Source organism: Phymastichus coffea, unplaced genomic scaffold, assembly GCF_024137745.1.
Source record: "Phymastichus coffea isolate CEN01 unplaced genomic scaffold, Cenicafe_Pcof_1.1 PCOF00191, whole genome shotgun sequence".
In the NCBI taxonomy this organism is placed as follows: domain Eukaryota; kingdom Metazoa; phylum Arthropoda; class Insecta; order Hymenoptera; family Eulophidae; genus Phymastichus; species Phymastichus coffea.
This window is the reverse complement of record NW_026707002.1, coordinates 57,633-82,623: the sequence shown is the minus strand read 5'-3', so window position 1 is coordinate 82,623 and position 24,991 is coordinate 57,633. Positions and strand designations below refer to the sequence as shown.

The following is a 24,991-nucleotide window of genomic DNA, read 5'->3' as shown; positions in this document are numbered from 1 at the left end:
AGGGCTTACTTTCCTTCCTTTCGCTGCTTCCTGATTATTTTCTCGTTTAGATGGAAACTCGCGCAAGCCTGAGATTGGTCGATTGTGACTCGAGCATTATTTTTTTCCGATTCGGAATCAACTGTGATTGGCTCCACACAAAATAATAAATCGACAGCGAACATATGAATATAAGCACGTTCAAACTTGATTTTGCAACTTTTGTCAAAAGATTAAAGCAACTTTCCAACTGAGCAGCTGCTCAAAAGCGATGCTTTCAACGACATAACGAAGTATATAGAGCACAGCTCTCTCACTCTCTCTCACTCTCTTCTGCTCTGTTTGCGGGGTATCAGCGTTGCCGATAAGCTAATCTCACTGACGGCGATACGCGGCTTTAGCTAGTCTTCGTCATAAAGACGTTGCTCCTAACGAGTTTATGTCTGTCACTGTTGTCAAGTCTAATGTAATTTGGACAAATTTTGATTTGGATGAAGTGGGTTACCGTCGTTACCGATTGTACACGGCTTCACAACGTCATCTGATCAATTATTTCGTTAAAACGACTTTCAGTTATAAAGATTGAGAGAATACGTTGAGCCGGAGATGCTTATACGCCAATTAATTTATTTCCTGCTTAAAGGAATGCACAGTCTATTCGTGATAACGTTTTAGAATTTTTATTGACGGAAGTACGATAAGAAAACTAGGATTCAATTTGCCTTTTTTCAATTGTAGAAATTTTTTGAATCGTGATTCGATGATCAACAGTCAATTTCATCGCAATATTTCTGAAACCACAATTTGATAATGAAAGTACATAAATGTAAATGAAGGTAAAATAAAAGATGAAAGCAAATTATTAATTCATATTTTTCAACACGAGGACCACGCTTGTAAAATTCTGCTGATGATTAGCTTTACAGTTATCTTTATTCTAAAAGTTTTTAAAAGTTGTGTTGCTAGTGAATAATTATATCGAACTTTGCGTGAGAATTGCAGAATTTATGGATAAAAGTAATTATAAATAATAAGATAAATAATAATTATAACTCTCGATTAGTTTCCTCGCACTACAGACTGACGTGTAATTTTGACGCTTGTATTCTAAAAAGTAGAATGTTGTGTCAGGAAACCCTCTAGAAAACTTCGCTCTAATTTAAAAATGTAATAGATATAATTAATAAGTGATATTAAAAATATAATAAAATTCTGTCTAACTCGATAAGGGAAATTTGATTGCAGTATCCGCGTAAATTCTTAGAAATGATTTTCATTTTCCTTCTAGAAATGTAATTTAAGGCTTTTCTTTAATTATCAAAAGATTAGGATATAACGTTGTAACATGAATTACAAAAGTATACTTTATTGCCGAGATATAAAGTTATACGCAATAAATTGAAAAAGATATTTCTTTCAGAAGATGAATTCATGAGTTGTACAAGGAGAAATTCACTTTCGAGGATTGAAGTTGGTTTCTTGGAAGTAAGCATCAAAAGGGCTCGCAGCTTATCTGCAGCAAATACTTGAAATAGACTTGCAGCCTCCTTGAATTTCAAATTTACATGGCAACGCATCGGTCGAATTTTATCTTTGAAATTGAAAATGCGCGTCTGCCCTATGTAAATAAATTCGGGAGCGCATATCAGAATCATCGACGATAAAAAAGAAAATTTGCAACGTCTATCGTGGCATTGAAATGAAAAATCTATGTAACGTTCCTGTCGTATAAAACGTTTACAATGTCCACGAAAAGAAAACGTTGAGCGGCATCATATCGACTAGCGAGCTGAACAAATAAATAATTTAACAAAGAGCAAGCTGAAAAACGAAGGAGGAAGAAGGAGAAGAAAGTCATCGCATATACGCCACGACAGCAGCGGCGAGGAGAAAGATCGCAGCGAGATAGAACGCGAAAAGCTTCTGGGCTTGCAAGAAAAGCGAAGTACTTTCGCGTCGCCCGCCGGGACGTGACTCCTCTCTTTCTCGCAGATACACGCGGATGCATTATAAGCGACAAGATCCAAAGTCGATTTCCATCCTATACGAAGGAATTCGCTCCGCTTGTTTCTCTCTCCTTCTCGCGCTCTCCTTCCCTTCCCCGAGCGCGTCGCGACGGTTAATCGATTTTCGGCCGCATCACGCGAGCGATTTTTCCATTAGGACGTGCGAGTTCTTGCCGCGCCGTGCCTTTAAACTTTTTTGATGATGATTGATCCCGATTGCTTCACTCGGACAGTTCGCACCTTGTTGTTTAATTGCCTTGGCAATGATTGACTTTTGCGAATGTATAGCCCGACGGTCGATTTCCGCTGCTTTATTCGAAGCTGAGTCTTTGCGGCGAAATTTTATTTGCTCTAATGAATCTCTCGTTAAAACTTTTGCAAGTAAAGCTGAGAAAAATATCTGCAGTTTTTAAATCTTGAAAAACAAAGAAGGAGGAAAAGGAAAAGATCGAGCAGTCGAAAATCACATCTCAGATATCCTATCGGAAGAGTGAACTCTTTTCGATTCCCTCGCCACGGACTTTCGATTAGGTGCACTTCGCTTCCTAAACTGCATTAAAGTGTTTAAGAAAGTTGAGATAAAAAACGAGACTGTCGCTCTGAAACCGCTTGCGTGGATAAGAAAATTTATTGTTATTTAGTCTTTTTCTTTAGCTTGAAAGTTGTTGGTGAGAAAGGGTGGATGAGATGCAGCATTTTTGCTCGCGCGCGAGGCACACACAAAAGTGTCTGTGTCGCGCGCAGACAGACCCTTAGTCGTCGTTCGCCAAGCTACATACTATGTACCTGTGCAAGCATCAAGACACGTGTCATACTGAATGAAGCCGGTTTCTACCATTTTTCTTTGCTCTCGTTGGGAATCTGCTATGTGTATTACTTTATCACTGAAAACTCTGTTAATACTGGGAGTGTTGTCGGTGTTTTTCAACAAAGAAGAGAATTTTTATTTATTTTTTTTTCGGAAAAAAAGTTAATCTAAGCCGTAGGTAGATTTTTACGACGGTGTTCTCTTAATTATTTGATGGGTATACAAGTAAGAGAGAACTTGCGCACTAATGACACTCTTGCAAGCGAACTTTTAGTACCAAGTCAAAGAGTCTTATGACGTCGAATCACACATGGAGTTTTTGCTCCGTGGAAAAGCGAGGCGCGTAAATACAAAAAGCAATCTGTCTCAAAGAGCAGGGGAGAATAAAAGAATCAACTCTACTCACACTGCTTGGCGTCTTTTCACAAAAAAAATTGCAAACCTTGCACAAGCTTGCGTTGGCTTTCATTCTTTCGAGCTTACGGCAAGTCTTTGGTGAGAGAGTGACGTGGAAGTTAAAGGCGCGCCACGAAGAGAAATGTTTTAATCAATTCCTCGATTTCTCTCTCTCACTCTCTCTCCGGGCAAAGGAGCTAAAGAAGCTTTTCGAGTGGCGAGATTGATGTTTAATTGCTCAGTAGACGCGACGATTCAAGGTGTCTTTGATGTTTTTCCTCTCTTATTTCTCAATTGGTAGTGAGTAATCGGCAAGATAGTCTTTGGATTTTCTTTTACGAATGTATAATTAAGGAAAAGTCTTGTCTGATAAAGTTTGATTGACACTCGACAATTGAATTGGCGTTTATAAAGTAAGATTTCCAAAGAATTTGTTAAATAATTAAAATTTCTTGGAAGAATACGAATGCTTTGAAACAGACATAAAGTGAACCAATCGATATCGATAGATACCATTTTAATAAAATCGGTTCTGGCTAAATGACAAAATCACTTTTAAAATAAAACATCGTTGAGAAATTAAATTTCTACAAAGCATTTATAGAAGCACTAGAAAACCGTCCCATTTTTAAATTTCGATTAACGCCACATTCCCGCAAATGCACTGTGCAATAATACGTCAATCACTTCAATTCGTTCGCCGTTACTTCGAGATATAAAAATTTGAATTAGCCAGTACGGCTGTCGCTGTATACAGTTCAGAAATCTGGATTCTGAATTATTCCATTCTCAGCGGCTAAAAACCGCGGCTCTATCCTGCAGTGACGATCTCGTCGTCGTCGTCGTTTGATCGAAAAAGCTTCAGCATCGTGTACAGCGAGCGAGCGAGTGAGCGCGCGGGGGGAATTGGCAATTTGTTTGCAAATTTCCCTGACGCTCGTGCTCGCGCGCGCAAGCCAGAAAGTGAGGAAGATGAAGAAGGTGATGGCGCACGACTACACATTCGCCCCTGCGCATTTTTTCTTTGTACAGTTTGATGGACTTTTCCTTGGGCCCGAGGTGTACTGCGTGCGTACGATTGAAATAATCACTTGCGTGGAGCAAGTTTCTCTCGAGGAAGGGAAAATTAACGCGCGGAATTCACCTACAGCCGAGTTCCAATTACTTTTCGTATTTAAAAATTATTTAAGACGAATTTCGCATCAGTTTGGGGATTGAAATTGAATAGGAGCTTATAAGCTGCAATGCACTTGCGGAAAGAGGCCTAATTTTCCGGACGCGCACGTGCACACACGTGGGTCTAACGACGTCGGAACAGAGACGAGTCCAGCCAGCGAGAAAAGTGTCAGGGCCAAATTCTTCTACTTTTTTCCTTTCTCCTTTTCTCCCCTCGATCGAAGAACTGCAGTAGTCGAGTCGATCCGATAAACGAACGCGACAATGCGATTTTTCGTTGGGTAAGGGGGCAAGGTAGCTGAGATTTTTTCGTTGCAGAGGGAGAGAGAGAAGCGGAAGGACCTCTTTTGGCAGACGGCCCGACGTGAATCGCCGAAGGGGGATCGCCGATTTTTCAAAGCAGCCGATTGGCGCTTTGGGCAAGTGGCTCTCTCTCTCTCTTTCTCTCTCTCGCTCCCTCTCTTACTCTATTTTTTTTATTCGCAGAGTGCCGAGTGGAATGGAAATTTTTGCCAAGCTTTTCGTTTCGAGGTGACAGATCTATTTCTTTCTAAATTTTGGTAAATTTAGCTTTTTTATTTTCAATAATAACAGTGGCTCTCAATTTGCATGGCGGACATTTTATGACGTAATTAGCATCATCGAAAGCATTCAATTCTCGTGCTCCAGTGTCCGATTGCCATGAAATCCGAATAAAAGCCGGGCGTTGACACATAGCAAACCTAAAAATGAAAATTTCCGAAAGTACTGTGTGCAACAACTCGCCCTTTCCCCGATAATCAATCGCAACGGCATCATTGGGAACTGAATCACGTACTAGTTCGATTTTAGCACGAGCGTGGGGATAGAAGGCGCCCGCGGCAAATTAATCGAAGTCAATTACGAATCTCAATAATCGGCACGTGTGTGCACTGCACGTTCATTTTGCTCCGTGCGTTCGTCTTTTGCGCGCTTTCTCTCTCTCTCTCTCTCTCTCTCTCAAATTCGGGTCATCGACGTTACATCCGTCTATAACTCGTCCATCAATTCAACGAACGCGCACGAGCACTGCAATTTCATGGCTCTTTTGGGTCGCGAATTCGGGTTTCACGTACATACACGTGCACCCATGGAGCTTTATAGATGGTATTGGATACGCTCGCTTTCGAGTGAATTCATGATTAATATTTTGCAATGAATGTCGCTTTTACATTAATTAATACCGGTCGCGAGCGAAGGCAGGGAAATCTGTTCGAAATAACTTGCCGCGAAATATGTTGTGTATACGAGGTTATCACCGTAAACATCTGAAATCCGGCAGATGAATTTGTCATGAAGAGAACACGTATACACGTACACATATATAGACACAGTATCTCAATCAAGCGACGACGTTTTTGCGGGCAGATCGTTTGATTAATAGGCGAGGCGAGGCAGCGGCAACCTCGAAATAACTCCTTTACATAGAACATATACTGCGCGGGAGAGGCCTCGTTCAAAATTGAGTTACAAGATAGATATACAAAGACAGAACTCGATTATCGAGCTGTCAGCGCAAACGAACGAGCAACCACGCGCCACGTTCACTGGGTCACATTTCGGCTGAAGAAGACGACGGCGACGCCTGACGCTCGGCGACGTGACCTACGTTTCCGTATCAATGGTTACATATATCGCTGTACATCAGAACTGAACTCTCTGTGTACGTACGCAGCTAAGCTGGTCTCTCAACTTACTTGCTTGACATGGTTTCGCCGTTGGATCAAGATACAATTGGACAATCGTGCTGCGCGTGTGATTGCGAATTTGGATGACGTCTATTTTACTAACAATGTCTTTGTTGGACGCGTGAAACTTTTCACACAATACCAAGGAAACCCCGGGGGAACAAAAATAAAATCGTTAAATCAATTCAGTACCAACCCCGCGAGAGCGGCACCCACAGATTGTACGGTGCAATAATCGAGAATACCAAACAATTACAAGCAGTGCATCAAACGCAGGCAGCGGCAGCAGCCGCCACGCCGAAAAACGCAATCCATCACAGGTTTCCGTGCAAACAATTACCCGCGATCGGCAATTCGATTCCTCTGGTGTGCTTCTCTCTCTCTCTCTCTCTCTCTATCCCTCTTTCACCCTCCGTATATAGCTGCAGACGAAATTGCATTAGTTCCGGTGCGTTTGCAACCCGCCTCCGCGTCTCGCCGAAATATGACGGGAGAAATACTCGCTGAGAGGATAAGTGACAAGTTGAGGCATTGCCTGCTTCTGTGCTGGTTATTGACTTTTTTCTCCTCCGAATCCAGACCGTCGTTAGTTTTCCCGTACAAGGATGTATTTTTTCTCTGGCGAGCCTATCGTTTCCGTATCGAATGCTACTCTGAGTCATCGCTCATATTTCTCATCGTAAATGCAGGCATGAGAGGATTCGGAAATTGAAGTAAAAATAAAGAAAAGCAGTCTTAGCGGAAAGCTGATTGCCACGCGGATTTCCCAGTATCGAGGAAGAAGAAGAGAAAGAAAGACAGAGGCGCGCGCGCGTGTGGTGCACTTGAGAACGTCGATATCTACAACGAGATCAACGTCGCCGCTACGAGAAAAAATCCCCAAGGATCTTTGGCTGCGGCGCAGCGCCGGGGAATACATTTTGCATGTAAGCCAGGCGTATACACACAGCGAGAGAGTTTTTGTTATTGGCTGTGTGTTCGTGTATATATATCCATGCCAGCGGCGCGCCTGATAATAGACAGTCGGAGAAGCGTCTTCTCGAGAGTTGTATACGTGTCTATTGCTCGCCAGTCAGTTTTAATTTAGATGTGACGTTAAGTTTTATCTTGTTTTTTTCTTCTTTTCTGGTATCATTTACACGTCAGATCATGAAGTTTCGTTGCGAGTCTCATTCGACTGGAAAGTTCCCAGAAGTGAAGAGTAAAGTTTTCATTTGTCGTAGAATGATGAATAATTACTTGTGAGCGTTCCGAGAACACTTTACTCAATTACGTTATATGGACGAACAGCAAGTTATATTAATTTTCACATCTATAAATAGCGCGGATCTAATCATGTGATTAAAGCAATTACTCAATTGCCAAATACGCCAATGAACTTTTTCAGTCGAATTGACTGTTGGACAATTACATTATCAGTATATTAATACTATTTCTCAATTGGAAAGTATCGATCCCCTTTGCACCCTTAAAAATTGTATTATTCATCATAGTCCAACCCCTCTATCTTGAAATAACGTTATTTTAACTTCCAAATCAATAAATCTCCGCGTCTCCTCCAGATCTTAATCTAATAATCCAAGCCCGCAATAACAAACCCTTGCGAGAGGAGAAGACAAACCTGCCGAAAAACTTGAAATTTAATAATTCCAAGAAAAACACCGAAGCACTCTCCGCCAGAACTTCAGGGACTCGTCGAATTCTCAGTGAGAGAACGAGAAAGAGAACAAAAAAGAATCCGCGCCATATGCTCGCGGAATTCAAATTTACGCGGGCGCCCTGTTTTCCGAAGAGCGAAACTTATATGAAAAATGAGTCTCGAACTCTCTCTCTCTCTTTCTCTCTCCCTCTCTCTCATCGTGGGAATGGCTTAATTGGAAAGCGGCGAGTTCTTTTTCTTTCTCTCTCTTTTTTCACCACTCTTCCGTTCTCGACATTGCCGCGAATAGGAGGGAGACGTTATTAATTTTCACCGGGGAATATTAGGCGGTTGCGGGGTTTTCTCTCTCTCTCTCTCTCTCTCTCTCTCTCTCTCTCTCTCTCTCTCTCTCTCTCTCTCTCCTTTTCCTTTTTTCGTTTCTCGTGCGGCTGCTAGATAATTACTCGACGGGAGATGTAATTGAGGAACTATTGACGGCTGAAGGTGTCTGCCGAGTGATCGAGCGTGGAAATAGAAATTGAGGCTAAACTCTATCCCTGTTTATTTTCGTTGATTTGTACAGATATTTGCGCGTTTCGTGCTTTATAGGAACGTGCAACGTGCGTAAGGCAATCGTGCGTAGATTACCTGATGAAAATTTTTAATAATATGAAAGCTGATTGATATGCGTGCTTTGCTGGAACGTTCAAATAATTCGTATTTCAGTAAAATAACGAATATATTGAGAGCATTTGAGTTATGCGAGATAGATATTAATTGATCACAATTGTAAATGTTTCCTTTCAATCGATTGAAAAGTTCAACATACTTCATTTTAAATATTAATCGTTGCATATTGGTTGAATCAAAATACATTTCGAAGCGAACGCGCGCCAAGGCAAATTGTATCAAAGATATTTTCATGATTTTACGAGCTTGATAGATTAAAAAATATATATTCGTCGATGAAATGTAAATATCTGCTGGTAACGTTCATGGCGTTTGCGATTGCTTTTCGTTTCATTCTCCTGACTAAAATGTCACAAGAACTGAAAAAGTGCAAGTGATACATTTCATGAAAATTTAACGAAATTGTCCTCTTACACACACGATAAAAGTTATATTATCGTTCGCACTCAGTCAGCTGTGTCTATAAAAATAAGCTCCGTCTTGTTTTTTTTTTTACGACACCAATCTCATCGTAAAAACTTTCGACACCTGCCGAACGGAAGTAAGTCGCTTGGAAAATTGGCCGTCGCGCCAATAAGCCACACTTCATCAGCTCATAACTCGAGTCGCTTTCTTCGACGTTATATCCTGTCCAAACACAAAGGGATGAAAAAACTTTCCGTCCACTCACACATAAACTACTAAATGCATCCACTAATGACATGAACCGTTGCACAGGCGCTTTAAATCAAATTTTTCGCGGTGAAGCGGAAACTCGAAAATTTAATTGACCTCGGAGTTTCTTTGCCTCGTTACTATGTTTCCTTTTCTACATTATGGTATAAAAGAACTTTTAATTCTTTTATACAATTTGACAGTAAAGTTTCATAGTAAGTATTTTCATAGAAAAAAAAAAATTAAGTCACCATCGTTTAACCGTTAGGATGAAAGTTTCTTCGACATATAATCTACTCACTTCTGAGAAAGTACCAGTAAAACGAATTCAAAATCTTTATCGTAAGAAAACCTAAGCAGCATGGTTATTTATGCATATTTATTATCTCGATCTCAACTGATTGCATAGAAATAATCGAGAAAGCATGCCTTGTATATATCATTGAAGAAAAAAAAAAGAAGGCTGCGCGCGGAGAAGAGAGCGAGTAAGCGCCAGAGCCGATATTTTATTTTTACATCGCGTAATAATCCGGCTTTAGTGCCAGCCGTAGATCACATTATTATTCCCCGTAAGCCCCCTCGGATCGAGAAGGATGAAAATAAAATTCGAGTGCCCTTGATAACACTTTTGCACGGGGCGGCTCTCGCTCTCTCTCTCTCTCTCTCTCTCACTCTTTTCTCCGTCGTCTCTTCTTCGCGCGCGCAAGCGTGAGCGATTAAAAAAATCAATGATGGCGACGACTATTACCTGAAATATATCCCGGACGTATATTCTTTATTTATGATTTTAAACTGGATCTGTTGGTGGCGGCTTATTGATGAATATTGAAAATTTTATACTGCGCGCGAGGATGGTGAAATTTTTTAATTGATAGGCCGCTCAGAAACTTTTTATTAATTAAAAAGCACCTTGCAGTTATAGCGCTTCGATTTCATTCTTTTCTGCGAAAGTAACGATGCATTAATTGGCCCAACTTATTGTTCAACTTTCCCACAACTCTCATATTATCAGAGCACTCGACTCTTTAAAAAAAAAAAAAAAAGAAAGAAAGAATCTTGATGCATCCGCAGCAATAACAAAGCTGCAAGCGAGCATCCGTAAAATAACTATCGCTTTTTGGCAAAACGGAAAAATAGAGACAGATACGGCCGGAAGTTTTGAAAAAGAGTAGGGCCATGAGCATGGCGCGCAGACATGCGTACATACTGCTCGCGGTTATCTCGCGAACGTTTACCATCCGGCAAAAACTCCTGCGCAAATCACGATTATAATACAACGCCCATCGTGGGGAAGTACAATGGAAAAAAGATCCTTTATTCTTTTTTTTTTTGCCCAACCCTGAAGGCCGCAAACGCATGCTGTTCCTGTGTGGCTTACAAACTTGTCAAGTTTGATGTGGATATTTCGAATGAAAAAATTTCTTTTGAAACAACTGCCGAGCGGAAATTTTATTGATAATTGAGATACTTGTAATTCGAATGAACAACGAAATTGGAACAGCAACTTCGAAATAATAGGCTGACTATAATCGACTTATACTACTTAACTTTGTAATTACTCTAAAATTGTTCAAAAAACACTAATGAAATGTTAAAAATTCAGTGTTATTCGAGCACGAAAACACGTTACGATTTAAACTTCGCGACATCCCGGGTGTACTTTCAAAAAGTAATGCATCAAAATCACCAACTGGTATTCCGACGGTAGGCGGGTAGGGCATCTGAAATCCTAATCGCACCAAATGGAATTCCAAGAGGCGGCACACATATTAGGGATTAACATATTTTCCTGAAAGCTCGCGCGCTCGCTGGATTTTTCTCGGCGAGCGCTGCTGCCCCGCGCATACACGCGTCCCGCACATGCGCCCACTTACGTCCGGGCGTATTTATGTAAATGCAGCCGAGTATTTATAGCGAGCCGGCAGCGCTAATTTTAAAATATAATGCCCGCACGAGCGCACTGACCGCAACTTGCCTTGCTTCTTATGTGAATAATTTTAGCGAGTTTTAATACGATTGCATTGTAAATTTTAGTAATTTTCAAGAGAACTTTTTCTCTCTTTACTGACACTGTTGTAGAGAACGAATTTACGACGTATAGTTCTCGTTACTCTAAATCCGTTGAAAAAACCTCTTTTTTTCCTTTCAACTACCTCGTATCCACAGTAGAATTGTGAAAAGAAGAGGGGTATTTGCTATTTATGGTTTGTTAACGGAGCACCAGTACAGCGTGGATTTCGCGACCTCGCGCTGCCGAAAACGGCAGGTTACATTTTGCAAGAATAAATCCGAATGGTCAAGTCAAACACACAGCACAGAGCGCGAGTCCGGCTTTCAATCGGATTAAACATAACGTTTCCGGCTATGCAAATTCACGTTGGTCGAAACGCTCGCTTCGCTCTGAAATCAAGGTAATGCGGTCTCATAAAGCAATTACTTAGCCAGCGCGCGCGCAAAATGTTTTTCAACTGTTGGCGCGAGGACAGATCGCAAAAAAAGCCCACCTCCTTTTTCCTCATGGTATTATATCCTCGGGAGGGTTTGGTTTTCCACTTTCGTTAGCACGATTATGTGTATTCCTTGTTTTTTCTTTGCTCTCTCGCGTGCGTGCGTGAATGGAACAATGGAAGCGTACCCGGAGAATGTTGTGTTTCTCTTCTTTCTCGCTTGTTTCCGCGAATCAGCATGGGAAATTTATCATGCTATGTTTTTGTCGGCTTTCCTTTTGCACCTCCGACAGTCCGTGATTTTTAGTTTTTACCACGGGGATATATATTCGATTGTTACGTGCGTTGCGGCTGTTATTTCTTTCCTTTTTTATATGAGTTTCACGTGTTCGCAGTGTGTATTGTTTTATTCCGTTGGTATATAGCCTGACAATTGAATAGATTGGTTTTTATAACGAAAATTATAGCTTTATTCGATTATACATAACTGAATAACATATATCATTGCAAGTTGTTTAAATTAGCTAGAAAACAAAAATTGGAATCGTCGCACTTAATGCACATGCGTATTAATTTGGGCAAATATTAACGTAAATTCATTAGAAGTTTGATGCCAACGCCATTCAGTTGCGTTCTCTTACAACTCCCCGGTGGTAAACTGTTTAATGAAAATGTTCATAGATGTCAGTGAAATTACATGGTTGGTATTTTCAACTTTCAATGTAACATCGCTTGTGTAATGTAAATCGCGTAATTTGAATTATTATCTCTAGCATAACGTATAGTATATAAGCATAGTATATAAAATCAGCTTTATACTCGCGACGTTGCGATTTTGAGTCCACAAGACACTAAGCAATAAATTTCAACGAATAAAAAATCATCAAATAACGCAAATAGAGTCCAAATTCCAAAATTAGCCGGCATATCAATACTTCGGACAAGGAGCGAGCAGCATTTGCTTTTGCCGCCGGATGTATTGATTTTCATGTCAGTTTTGATAATTTATCACGATGTACTTGCAAGAGAGAGGGAGACAGAAAGAGATCTCAAAACAGCAGTTCTCTCGACGGATAGAGAGAGCAAGAGCGAGAGAGAGAGAGAGAGAGAGAGAGAGAGAGAGAGAGAGAGAGAGAGAGAGAGAGAGAGAGAGAGAGAGAGAGAGAGAGAGAGAGAGAGAGAGAGAGAGAGAGAGAGAGAGAGAGAGAGAGAGAGAGAGAGAGAGAGAGAGAGAGAGAGAGAGAGAGAGAGAGAGAGAGAGAGAGAGAGTGAGTGAGGTCAGGTCAGCCGCGTGTAATTTTTCAATGAGCTCTACACCGCGGTCACGCTATGAATAGAATTTCAATGCGACCCCTTGAAATTTGTAGCTGGATATACTGCAACCAACAGCTGCTACTAGCAAACAACGACGCCTTGAATAATATCGTGTTGCATGATTTTTTGATGGATCGCGCGGCTTGGGTGCAACCGCGGCTGGATTAGTATCTTTGATGACTAATTTGCGGGTCGTAAAACCCTATTGGAATTTCCATTGGGAGGCACTACCGGTTTTTCAATGTCGTTTTTACGCAAAGTAAATTATTCAACGGCACGTCTGGAGTGTAAAAGGGAAACGGCTATCTTACAAAATCAACCGATACGATAAGTCGAGCAAAATCCAGATAACGATCGAAATACATGATCCTACAGTTTGAACCGAAAACCAGCAATCCATCATCAACAAAACTTCCCTTTGCCTTCACCCCAGTTTCTCAGAAAATGAAAAAGAAGTAATTCAACGTTGACTACTAAATGAACACACTCGAATGAAAAAGTAGGCCATCCCGTCGGGGTAAATTGCCCCGCGCTGCGAGTACGAGGTAGAGAGGGAGAGAGAGGGAGAAAGAGAAATTAAAAAGAGAAGCGAAAACGTAAAAAGACGCCCAGAGCTACGTAAACACACGCGTAGCTAGCAGCAGATGGATCGCGAGACTTTAATTGCTCGCGCGCCAACGAGAGAGTCGAGTAATTTTAGCGACGCACTTGCTACTATATGCGCTTGAAATTTTTAAAAGCCGGCAGAGTTTTATCATTGGAGAGGAAAGAGGAAGGGAGTAACGTAGAACCAAGCGAGTTTAGTCAGATCTAATTTTCAGCTGACAATGTTTTGCATATTAGTTTGTGTTGCATTGGCGGCGTCCTCCTCAAATATTTAATTTAGTAATGGCATTTAGAAATTGTTAATATTTGACTTGTGCGTTTGTAACGCAGAAAATGTTGAAAGTTAATATCGTAGATTTTCTACAGATGTAAGGGTTTTTAATATGCCTGAGTAAATATTTTCCACGTATAACTTTTTTTACAAGACATAAATTCAGCTGTGTATAGGCTTTTTGTTGGTACCATGAATTTTGAATTTATGAAAAATTTATTTGATCTCGGTTACGTGAGTGATCGGAATCCACAAGCAATGCTCTCGAATTTCACATAATAATCAGATCGGAAAAACCAAGTAAAGAGCGAAACAAAGTGATAACCTGTTAGAGCCAAAGGCTACGTCATTGAGCTCGTAAAAAGGCTACTCCGAGTTTTTTGTCGTTTGGTAAGGCCGTAAAGAAAGAGGCGCTGCCGGTGATAACATAGAAAAAAAAAGAGCGAAAAATGTAGCTACTTCTAGGTTTATTATAAGGCCGCGCGTATATACACTTTTAGCAAATGGGCGGCAAACCGAGGAAGACGACTACTCCAGATATATATTCGACCGATACTTATCTCTTTCGTGCGAGGGCGCGTCTTTGTTCGCGGGGAAACGTCGCCTTCAGAGCGAGAGAAAGAACGAGAGCGGTTTCTCTTTTCTGTGTGTGTGCGCCTTTTGTCGGGACTTTCTTTGATTCCCATGCTTTCCTGGAATTTACGATTTTTCTCCGAGTTTCACGGTTAAGGGAAGACGACGATTGATGCTGAGTTTGAAAACAGTTACATCGTAAGATTTCGTAAGTCGGAATTGATATCTGAAAAAATTGATCTGGTTATGAACGGGAATTCCAAGGGAATAAGAGTGAAACGAATTATTTTGCGTGAATTGAATTTTATGACGATCAATGGCCTACGGCAACAATTCATTAATAACCTTTTCCATTCAAACCATTCAAATGTTCCTTCGATTCTATTGGAAAAGTTACAAAAGATATTGCAGCTAACAAATAACGATCAGAGCTTCGACTTCCTGTTCGAAGACGAAGCAAAAAGTTGTAAAACATACAGAAAGCGGATAAAAATAGGAAACACAAAACTTTTCTCAGCTAGCGGTGATCCCTTCCCTTCGTCCTTTCCAATCCTTTCTCAATCGCCTGGATAAAAGATAAAGCCGTTGGACCTTGTGGCGGGTAATTACGTCGAAGGAAAAATCTTTCCTCCCCTCGGAACCAGCTCGGAACGTGATTTTGACAAATCTCTCTCGACAGTTAACCTACATTTATTCTCAAAATCTTCTTTTATTCTCCTAGCGGTGTATTTTTAAATTACCTACAAATTTGCGGATTTCACCTCGAATATTCAATGTTCAGCTTCCACGGAGGGATATAGAGTAATTGCTTGCGAGGATCGTCGACAGTGTCGGGACGAGCGTGAACTCGGCTGGGCTCAATGCGCGATGTAAATTTTTGTCCGATATTCGATATCTCGACAGGCGAATCCGCGGTGGTAGCATAATAAATTCACGGTACTCACTGACTAAAGTGACGAAAGGTACGCTGTGCTGCTGGTAATGTGGCGCGCTGCAAGCCTCCTCGGCTCTCGATACTTTTGCCCCAGTCTGCAGCTCCACCACGTGTCCGTCCCTCTTGTAGTAGGCCATGCACATGTAGCCGCTGTCGCTGTGGAACGAAAATTGTTGCCATTCACTGATAGTATTGCAGAAGGCCATTTCAGCGATCCTGCATCTATAGCGCAGAGTCGATAAATTCATATAGGGAAATTCCGAAATTTGGAATAATTTCCTATTGTTCCGCGTACACACGGCGAAGCCCGAAAATTTAATTACAACCAACCGCTGATGAAACTTTCATGCCGGAAACTAAACTGCGCCAGTGCGCGCCTTTTCAATCATGCGAGTGTAATAACACAACTAATTGGAAGTACGATAATTACGCGTTTGCCTCGTTCGCCCTTCTCTCTCTCTCTCTCTCTCTCTCTCTCTCTCTCTCTCTCTCTCTCTCTCTCTCCCCCACCCATGCAAATTGCAGCATTTCATTCCGCCTCATCAAAAGCAAGAGGGAGAGAGATAGAGCTTTGACTAGGTATATAGCGTTCAAAAGCAAACATATACGTATGCACAAAACGTCCACCGTTACTGTAATAAACCTCGGCTCGCACACACGCGCGCGCGTGTATATAAAACGCAGGGTTCGCGATATATAAAGTTTTACGCGTGGCATTGTTTATATGGAGTCTCAGCTCTCGAGTAGTACGGCCGTATTTCATTTTCGGGAAATGACGACAACGGGGGAGGGAGTCGCGGTAATGCGATATAGATTCGCACGACGTGAGATGGGAATTGGATATCAATCGATATCAATCGGCGCGGCGTTGCTTTGCTGGGGATTTTTTTCGGCTCTCGAATTGACTTTTATTGGTTATTCGGGGATATGTGCTCGCATTAGTGACATAAGGCGCGAAGAAAAATTGAATTACCGCGAAACGAAAGAAACGAAATACACTTGCGTTCCTTTTGGAACGCGAATTACTTGTCCGCGTGTTACGGGAGACGAATGACATTAATGAGATTATACCATACTTCGGATGTCGCAAATATACACGCCATTATCAATTTAGCGTTTGTACATGATAAATCAAAATGAGTAAAGTGGCATGGATTGCTGAAAGATCGAATTGCGCGAGCTCGTATAATATCTATTAGTAAACATTGCAATATGATAATTACTTTGAATTAAGCCAGCAGCAGATATGGATTTCCTATTTCCCATATGCACTTGGGCGAGTTGTTAATCATTGATTTTCGGCGCCGACGCCGGTTATTGATTTTCAAACGCACGGACTATGATCAGTAAGGGAACTTTGAAGAAGACGGGCAGCGATGAACGATGTGATCGTTGAGAAAAAGCAATACTCACCATCCAACGGTATAATGCGCGACGATCATAAAGACATTCTGCTCGACATCGGCAACTTTGACGCTATTACAAAGTATCTTGACGTTATGTTCCTCTTGGCCGGGCAAATTGAAAAAGTCAGTGACCTCGGATGAGCTCCTCTCACTGCCGTTGGATCTGACGGTGTGCAGCGACGCGTTGCTCGTGTGGAAGGTGTAAGAGCGGCTCATGTCCAAGGTGTGCCAAGTGAGGCTGGTTTTACCCGTCAGCCAGGATGGGAACCAACACTTGCCTGGCGACGATGCTGTAATTGAAATTCGTTGCTCGTTTAACATGCTCTCTCTCTCCGCGTTAGAAGCTGAATAATTTGTTGCCTCTCGGGGGTTTAGGAGCAGCAGGAGGAAATTGATTGCATGACTATACTCGGAGCAGAGAGTTCTTGGGGAACTACGTGTGCGTTCGCGGAATTCACTAAAATGGACTGATGCTGGCTGTTTGCTGAATTATTAATGAACGGCGAGCTTGGGCACGGCCGCCGCTCGGTCGGATCGTCCGATAAAAACAACGCGAAACGATGAACGCTCGCGCTCGCGCGGAATGAAAGCCCACTCTGGCCCTTTATTTTACATATCTCTTTGAGCGACACTCGCAAATCCTTGGCGCGTACGCACGCGGCTCGAGCCTTTTCAAAATCTCAGCTCCTTTTTTAGCGAGTCATTGAAATCAGCGGCGCTGGCGGTCCCGGCTCATCCATCATAATGGCCGTCGCCGCCGTTGCGACGCTCGCTCGCGTACTGAATAGCCTCGAGAGTCGGAAAGCCATGAATCGCTTATCGCCATACCCCGATGCCTGCCATTGAATTACCGCTCTCGCGTAGATATCTTTCTGGGCTGCCGCCGGCGCCGATCATCCGTAATGCCATACATGGCAACTTGATGATTTTGGGGCTACGTGCTGTGTTTGTCCGTGTTGGGATGTGCCGCGATGACGTGTTCCCAGTGTGCTGTTACGTTGTACCCACAGGGAAACGTAACGTTTGTTCAACACGAACGAACGAATGATAATAATTGAAATAGTCGCGTTGTCGTAAAAATCCCAGTGTGAAACCCAGTACATCATTCTTAGAGAAGCTTATCGACCCAACTGCGCAAGTTCAATTATCAAGTCTGTCGCTATAAACGCAAAAGCGCATTCAAGTTTTATCACACTTTACATTACTTTGAATTTACTGTAAACCATAAAAGCTCATGCAAAATTCGCCTCAAACGCAATGCTCGACAATTTCATTCGTAAAGAAAGGAAAAAACTCCTCTGGAGTTTCTGATTTTCGTTTCTATGCGCTATACGGCGCGGTACGACGCGTTACTTTATAGCGAACAAAGCGTCTCTGCGTCGAATTGGCGGCGATAAAAAATCGGCAGCCGCAGTAAAAATTTCATCAGTGAACGTCGCCGATCTCTCCTCTCTCTCTCTCTCTCTCGTGCGGACTTTTGTAACCTCGACTTTTATATGCGACTGTTTTATTGTATGCAGCGTTGGGGAATATGCGACGATATTTTCAAGTTTTACGGGGCAGTTCGCTCGACAATGTGCTCGCGCGGATGAGAGTCATCCAACACGAAAGATGCACTTTCGGATTTTCTATGCATCAGGTATAAGATACGAAATTCTCAAGACATTTTTCCCCGAGCTTTTTGTATTTTTTTTTCTTGGAGATTTTACGCGCTCTTTTTTTTTTTAGGTCGACGATGATGTGCATTTTTCGAAAATTTGCAAGAACAGGATTTTTTTTATCGAGACTGCTCTGTGAAAGAGTTATAATTCTAATGGTAAACCAATTATTATTTCATCGACGATTTCATATGCAAACTTTTATTATTCATTATTATAAAATCAATCAATATCCCAAATAAAGAACAACACCTTTATTGTATTATTTACCGGAGAATTTCCTTCGGTAAAGTTCATTAATAGATAATCGACTTAAAAATTTTTATCAAATCACCTAAATTATTTGGTATTACGAATTGATTCCAACAATTCAATATAATAAAATACTTATCTTGGTAGTTTGGTTTGCGAAATTGCAAAAAGAGATTCCAAACATTATTAGGTGTTTCAATAGTACTTCTCATAAGCCTAGCTGTTTGATATTATGTTCAACCGATGCTGCTCAAATCAAGTGAGCAAGATAAGTGACAGTGATTTATTTCGTTGCATTGGATTAATGGCGTGAATTTGTAAGATGAAATAATTTTTGTTGCTTTCTATATCATCACAGAAAGCGATGCATTCTCATATATCTTATGAAATTTTCTTTTACACAACATAGAATTTCGAATATTCTTTGAGCCATCAGCAAAAAAGGAGAAGACGAAAAAAAATATTAGCGTGAACTTAATTAAATCAGTAATCGAATTACCATTATATCACCTCTTGCCAACCGATAATAAAATTCCACGTAGCAAATTTCTCGCTCAAAGGCATGGCTTCGCCTCAAAGCGAAATTTCGCCTGCACGCGAAAAAAGAGAGAGAGAGACACACACACACCTTTGAAATTCCGTTCCGTTTTACGAGCAACGTCGTAAAGGCCATTGTGTCACTCGAAGAGAGAGAGAGAGAGAGAGAGAGAGAGAGAAAGAGAGAGAGAGAGAGAGAGAGAGATACAGAGAGAAAGAGAGAGAGAGAGAAAGAGAAGGGAATTATCGAATATTTGGCAGCTCGTAAAAATCGCGCTAATTCGCGCGAGCGAGCGATAAAAACGAGGTGTATGGCTTTACGTGCGAGGATTTTTATTGTTTTTTTTTCTCGCGAGCGAGCGTTAAAGATGTTGGTACGCGGGGAAGTATTTCCCTGGAGCTCGTAAAGCTCGAGACATAAGTAACGTCTCTCTGGCCAAGTACCGGAATCCCCGGGACACGAAAGAGAGAGAGCGAGAGAGAGAGCGAGAGAGAGAGAGAGAGAGGGAGAGAGAGAGAGAGAGGGAGAGAGAGAGAGAGAGAGAGAGACGTGCGACGAGCTACGAGCCCGGATTAATTAGTTCCGCGACGGGGCAGGTTTTGAGTTTTCGGGCAAAGTCATTTAAGCACTGTAAAGGCGCACCGCTGTAAAACGGAGAATTCGAATTTCGAGCGGTTCCTTCTTTTACCTCAGACGAAATTGAAGCATTTGTTATTTACTGTTCTGGATTTTATTCTTTCTCTGTTATTTTTCTTTTCGAAACTGAATTTATCAAGTTTGTCGATAATTGCGAGATGGAGTAATACGAGTTTATGTTCTTGGAATTAACGAAATACGATATTGAGTAAAACGGGTAATGAAGAATTATATTGCAAATAATTACTTCGAAATACGAAGTCTATTATCTTTTAATGTGCAAAATGAGAAGTCGTAACCCAGTAAAACCTACCAATTATCGTTTTCCGATAACCAAAATAACCTGGCGCAGAAATGTCAGCTCTCTCGTACAATTTAACCAAATAATTGTATGAACACAAAAAAAAGGTCTCGTATATCTACGCAAGGAGAAAAAAAGTACGCATTCAAGCTATAAAAAATGCCAGGCCAACGTTTTTCCAACTCTCGTGCGCGAAAAAAAAAGCTTTGACACACGTTAAAAAAAAAACAAAACAAAAAAGAGCGTTGCACGACATACCAATCGAGAGATCGAACGCGCAGGGGACAATGCACGCACATAGAAATCGTTCGTTACGTTTCCATTGAAAAATTCCATGCAGCCGGAAGTTCTTATGAAGCCCCGTGTGCGCGAGAGAGCTTTTTTTTTTCGCAGTGCCGTCGCACAAAAGTCGTTTTGAGGACGAGCACGTAACGCCCGTGCGGCGCTCAGCATGACGGGATTCTTTTTCAACGCTTATCTCAACTGCGTACGACTACTACCTCGTTTATCCGCTTGTCGCAGAGAAATAATAATTGCACCGCCAGCGAGTGGGGATGTGTTTTTGTGTGTTTCTCGATGATGTGTTTCGAGATTGAGAGAGAGAGAGAGAGAGAGAGAGAGAGAGAGAGAGAGAGAGAGAGAGAGAGAGAGAGAGAGAGAGAGGGATTTCACTCTGTGTTCGTCGTAAACGTAAATATTCTATGTAGTTTTTCTTCTTGGAATAATGTTCTTACAAGAGGAACGAACATAGGCAAGGGAAAAAGAACACGTTGCATAAAGGATTTGAAAAAGTCACCTTTGGTAAGAGTCATAGTCCTCGAACCCTCCAACGGACTAAACAATCCATTACACGTAGCGTCACCACTCTGCGCGACCTTGTAGATCTCAGGACTACCCTCGGGCACGGGTCCGGCGACAACTTCATGTACAGTGGCGATACCAAGTGCCGCGGCGGAAGCTCGATTGAGACTGGTAACTGTCTGACCGCCTCGCTCGTAGACGAAGCAACGATAGCGATCCTCGTTACTCAACGAGTGGCCGTTATGTAGTCGGCCGACGAGATAACGATTGCTACCTTCCTTCCACGTCGCTAGACACTCCAACTCCTCGACTGAAAAGAGAAATAGATTCGAATGAAATATACGAATGTAATAAATAAACTTGAGCAGTGTCAAGATACAGCAAAATGCCCGCAGATCAAATCGATCTGACACGCGCTTGCATGCGCTTATCGAATTATTCAAATAGCAGTTTGCTTCGCCTTAAGATTCCCTTTTTTATCTCGCTTTCTCTCTCTCTCTCTCTCTCTCTCTCTCTCTCTCTCTCTCTCTCTCTCTCTCTCTCTCTTTGCCCCGTAGCCCAGCATCGGCACTTCCTTAAAACTCCCTTCCTTTGTGAGTGGAGAGCCCGAGCGTTTTTCATTTCCCTTTAACTCGCTTATCGCGGCGGCACGTAGTCTTTCTCTCTTATACGGAACTTGAAATAATCGGCGCTACTTCCCAACCACCGTCAAAGTCTTCGATAACAAGCGGCCCTCCCCTCCGTCGACGTCTATTTTACGCTCGTTCGACCAAAGTATCTGATCGCTGTAATGCCGCGGGAATTTATATATACCAGCGCTGAATTTAAGGGCACGATGATAAAGTACCACAGCCAGCGATTTATATTTGGCTTTTTCAAGCGAATGTATTTCTACATTTGCCGGGAGCTCACTGAAAACTGTTAACAGTCACTTTTGCATTCGATAACTGTTACTTGATTATGTATTATTCTCGTCAATTAGTGTTCCTTGATTATCAGAACTTAATTTACGTACACGTTCGAGAGCTAAAAACGAAAATCATGAAATAGTCCGTGGAAAAATGAGGAAAACACTGAATACATTTAACCACATAATGCAAGCGCTTTATCCGCCCGTATATAAACATCCAGGGTGCCAGTTTAAAATTTCCGCTCAAAAATACAAGGCACAAGAAAAGTTTTATTAAAGGAAAAAAAAACAAAAAAAAAATGAAAAAGAGAAGACGCAAGCTCGCACAGAGGCACAGCATTCCATGCACGTGAAGCCGCCGGAATAAAATTTCATAAAGCCCCGGAGCACGGGATACCTTCTCCTAAGCAAGTCTCTCGTGCGCGCGTCTTTCTCTTTTTCGGACGTAATCAAAAATGAAAACCGAAATGTGTGCTCCGCGTCATTTTTTTTTTCTGTTTCTCTTCTTTTTCTTCGTCGTCGTCGCGCGACCGACGTCCGAGAAGTGCTTCTTATTTATGATCCAATATCCTTGTCACTTACCAGTTACTTTCCAGCTTTTATTACATCCAAAATGTAGTTGGGTTATATTTGTGTTCTTGCAAGATATATTTGTTTAAGATAACGAGATTTTTCTTTACAAGTACGAACTCACGTATTTGATTCGTTTGTATGTTCAGTGAATTTATTATTATTGGACTGTTTATGTTGACTCATAGCTTTGGTCTTATTAGTATTTCATTGAAACAAATTCTAATCATATCTACTCTTAATTTTAGAGGCAGTTTAACAAGAAAAGAAGGTATAAAGAAAGAAAACTGAATCTCAATTATGACACAAAATCACATGGTAATATTTTAACTATTACTCAATTTTTTAGTGAATTGGCATTTTTCATAGCTATGATACAAAGCCTCATCAGATTGAAATAACATCACTCTGATCGAAATTCTGCTTCCTGGCAATTATCTACCAATAAAGATGTTTTGCAAACTCAGCAAGTTCTCCACTTACTTTAGACAATTACTAGACCAAACTCAATTAATGCAAGGCAAGTCCAACGAAGCATCGTGCACTTAAAAAAAAATTCTCGAGAATTCCCAATCTTTCGTCCAATTAAGAAAATAGCCTCTCTCAGGCCTCGCGGCAACAATTATCGCGCAAGTCGCGCGTGTAAGTAGCGATGCTATCGCACCCACAGAAAGACAGAGTCCATTCTAGCGAGAGAGCTCCCTTCAACCCTATCTTTTTTTTTCCTTTTTTCTTTCTTTCCTTTTTACCTTTCGTTCCTTTCTCTCTCTCTCTCTCTCTCTCTCTCTCTCTCTCTCTCTCTCTCTCTCTCGCGCGCGAACTGAGTGCAGAAAAGGATTTTACTTCTTGGTCTGCTAGTTTTTTCGCCGAAGGAGAGCGGGAGAGAAAGAGAGAGAGAGGGAGAGAGAGTTCGTGCTTTAACGCGCTCGAATTTCTTACTCTACTCTCTAAAGTTTCATTCCACGGGGCGGTGAATGAGCGAGCAAAGTTTTTGTTACCGCTGTAAATCAACTCTTGCTTGAGAGAGTACGATATCGTCGTTTACGTAATCAATATTGGTGAATTACTGGATGACATTAATCGTTAAAAATATTATGATTCATTATATTTAAAATGTAATTAGAAGAGATACTATGTCCAGTAAGAATTTTGGGTCATGCAACAAACGCTTTGTTAGTAAGAATAATAATTAAAAAATCTATTAACGATAAAGGCAACATAAAAAAGTAAAATTAAGATCGAGAAAAGGAACAAAAAAATATATACCGCGTAGGAAACGTAAAATTTGCTGTGGATTTTTTCCCCAACAAAAGAATCAGTAGTAAAGCTCGGCGTAACGAGCGGTGAAACGTAACGTTCAACCGTGTGCTCACGCTAGCTTCCTTTAACATTCAATCTCGTGGAGATTAAGCATCTCCAGTAGCAAAACTACGCCTTTCCTTCCAAAGAATTCACTAGAGAAAAGCTTCACTAAGATTACGCAGCCGCCATAAACCGACCAGCCCTTTTCAGCACTTTCGAGATAAAAAAAAGAAGAGAAGAAAGAATCTCGAGACCGCAAGGAGCGAAAGAAAGTAAATCATAAAATAACCCTGCCGCGAGAGTTTGAAATCATAAAGTTCATCTTACATATATACATATCTTCGTCATATCTGTGGAGTGGGAAAGAGAACTTGAAGCTCCTTTTTTCTTTGGCTTAATTGAAGGCGAATTCTTAATGGTTCAAGAAACATAATTCGTGGAACTTTCAACGTATCCGTTTGACTTTTTTTAAAGGTAAGTAAGAGTCTGGATGGCAACTAAAGTCAAGTTGCACGTGGCACAAACGAGGTTAATTACTGTTAATGGCCTAGTATAATGAGACGTTTTCAATGGTAGAGAATTGAGCTTCTTTTCTTTATTTTTGATCGATTTCATTATTCTTTTCGTTGGCGTGATGCCAACTTTTTCCCTATTCATTGATTGGCCATTTGAATAATTGATATTTCACTTTTTGCGATAAAAAATACATAAGAGGAAATTCATAGGTACGCCAATATTTTTTAACGATTTGGTATTATTGCTAATATTTTTGAAAGCTTGGTTACCGTGTACAAACTCTTTCTCTATTAAAAAATGGAGGTATGTACAATTGTAAAGTTGAATAAATTTCATTATTTTAACTGCAATACAAGAAAAGAGTTTTTAAGTATTTTAATATCAAAGTTAAATAAAGTTTGTATTGACCTTTCAACGAATATACAACTACTTTTTATACAACGCGGTAGAGTCGACATAATTTTATTAGTTATTTGATAACTACGCGAGTGTATTTGTTCATAACGCAATATATATTGAAGCCATTGAAAAATCTGTATGATACCGTACCTAGAATGTCCAAATAAAAAAAACAGAGAAAATTCAACTTACCAGTACTCTCGGAAGCAGGGACATCAGGACAAGCCTGATACCTAAAGAGCAATCTACTCTCGTCGGTGCAGGTGTCGACGTTACTTTGTGGCACAGCACACCTGCCATGTCCTCGATTGTAAGTGAAGGTCATGGGTCCATGAAACGGGCAGGGTACAGGATTGGCCTCCTCGCGAAACATCGAGTAGAGAAGGGCGTCGCCGGTTATGTAGGAGCACAGCGACGACAGACTGTTACGCCCGTGGCAGTAGGCTGCAATCAGACGTTGCGACGTCACTCACTTGTCAGAACGTCAGTATACTAGCAGATAC

General features: G+C 41.2%; 1 protein-coding gene across 1 annotated transcript in view; it reads right to left on the bottom strand.

Annotated features, from left to right (window-relative positions):
• LOC131673687 (uncharacterized) overlaps positions 1–24,991 on the bottom strand; it is a 78,701-nt gene that overhangs the window by 12,004 nt on the left and 41,706 nt on the right. Inside the window, exons 4-7 of the mRNA XM_058951875.1 lie at positions 24,681–24,932; positions 20,787–21,101; positions 16,613–16,895; positions 15,210–15,355 (exon numbers count right to left, since the gene is read on the bottom strand). Of these exons, the coding sequence (XP_058807858.1) occupies positions 15,210–15,355; positions 16,613–16,895; positions 20,787–21,101; positions 24,681–24,932 (996 nt within the window). The remainder of the gene's footprint in view (positions 1–15,209; positions 15,356–16,612; positions 16,896–20,786; positions 21,102–24,680; positions 24,933–24,991) is intronic.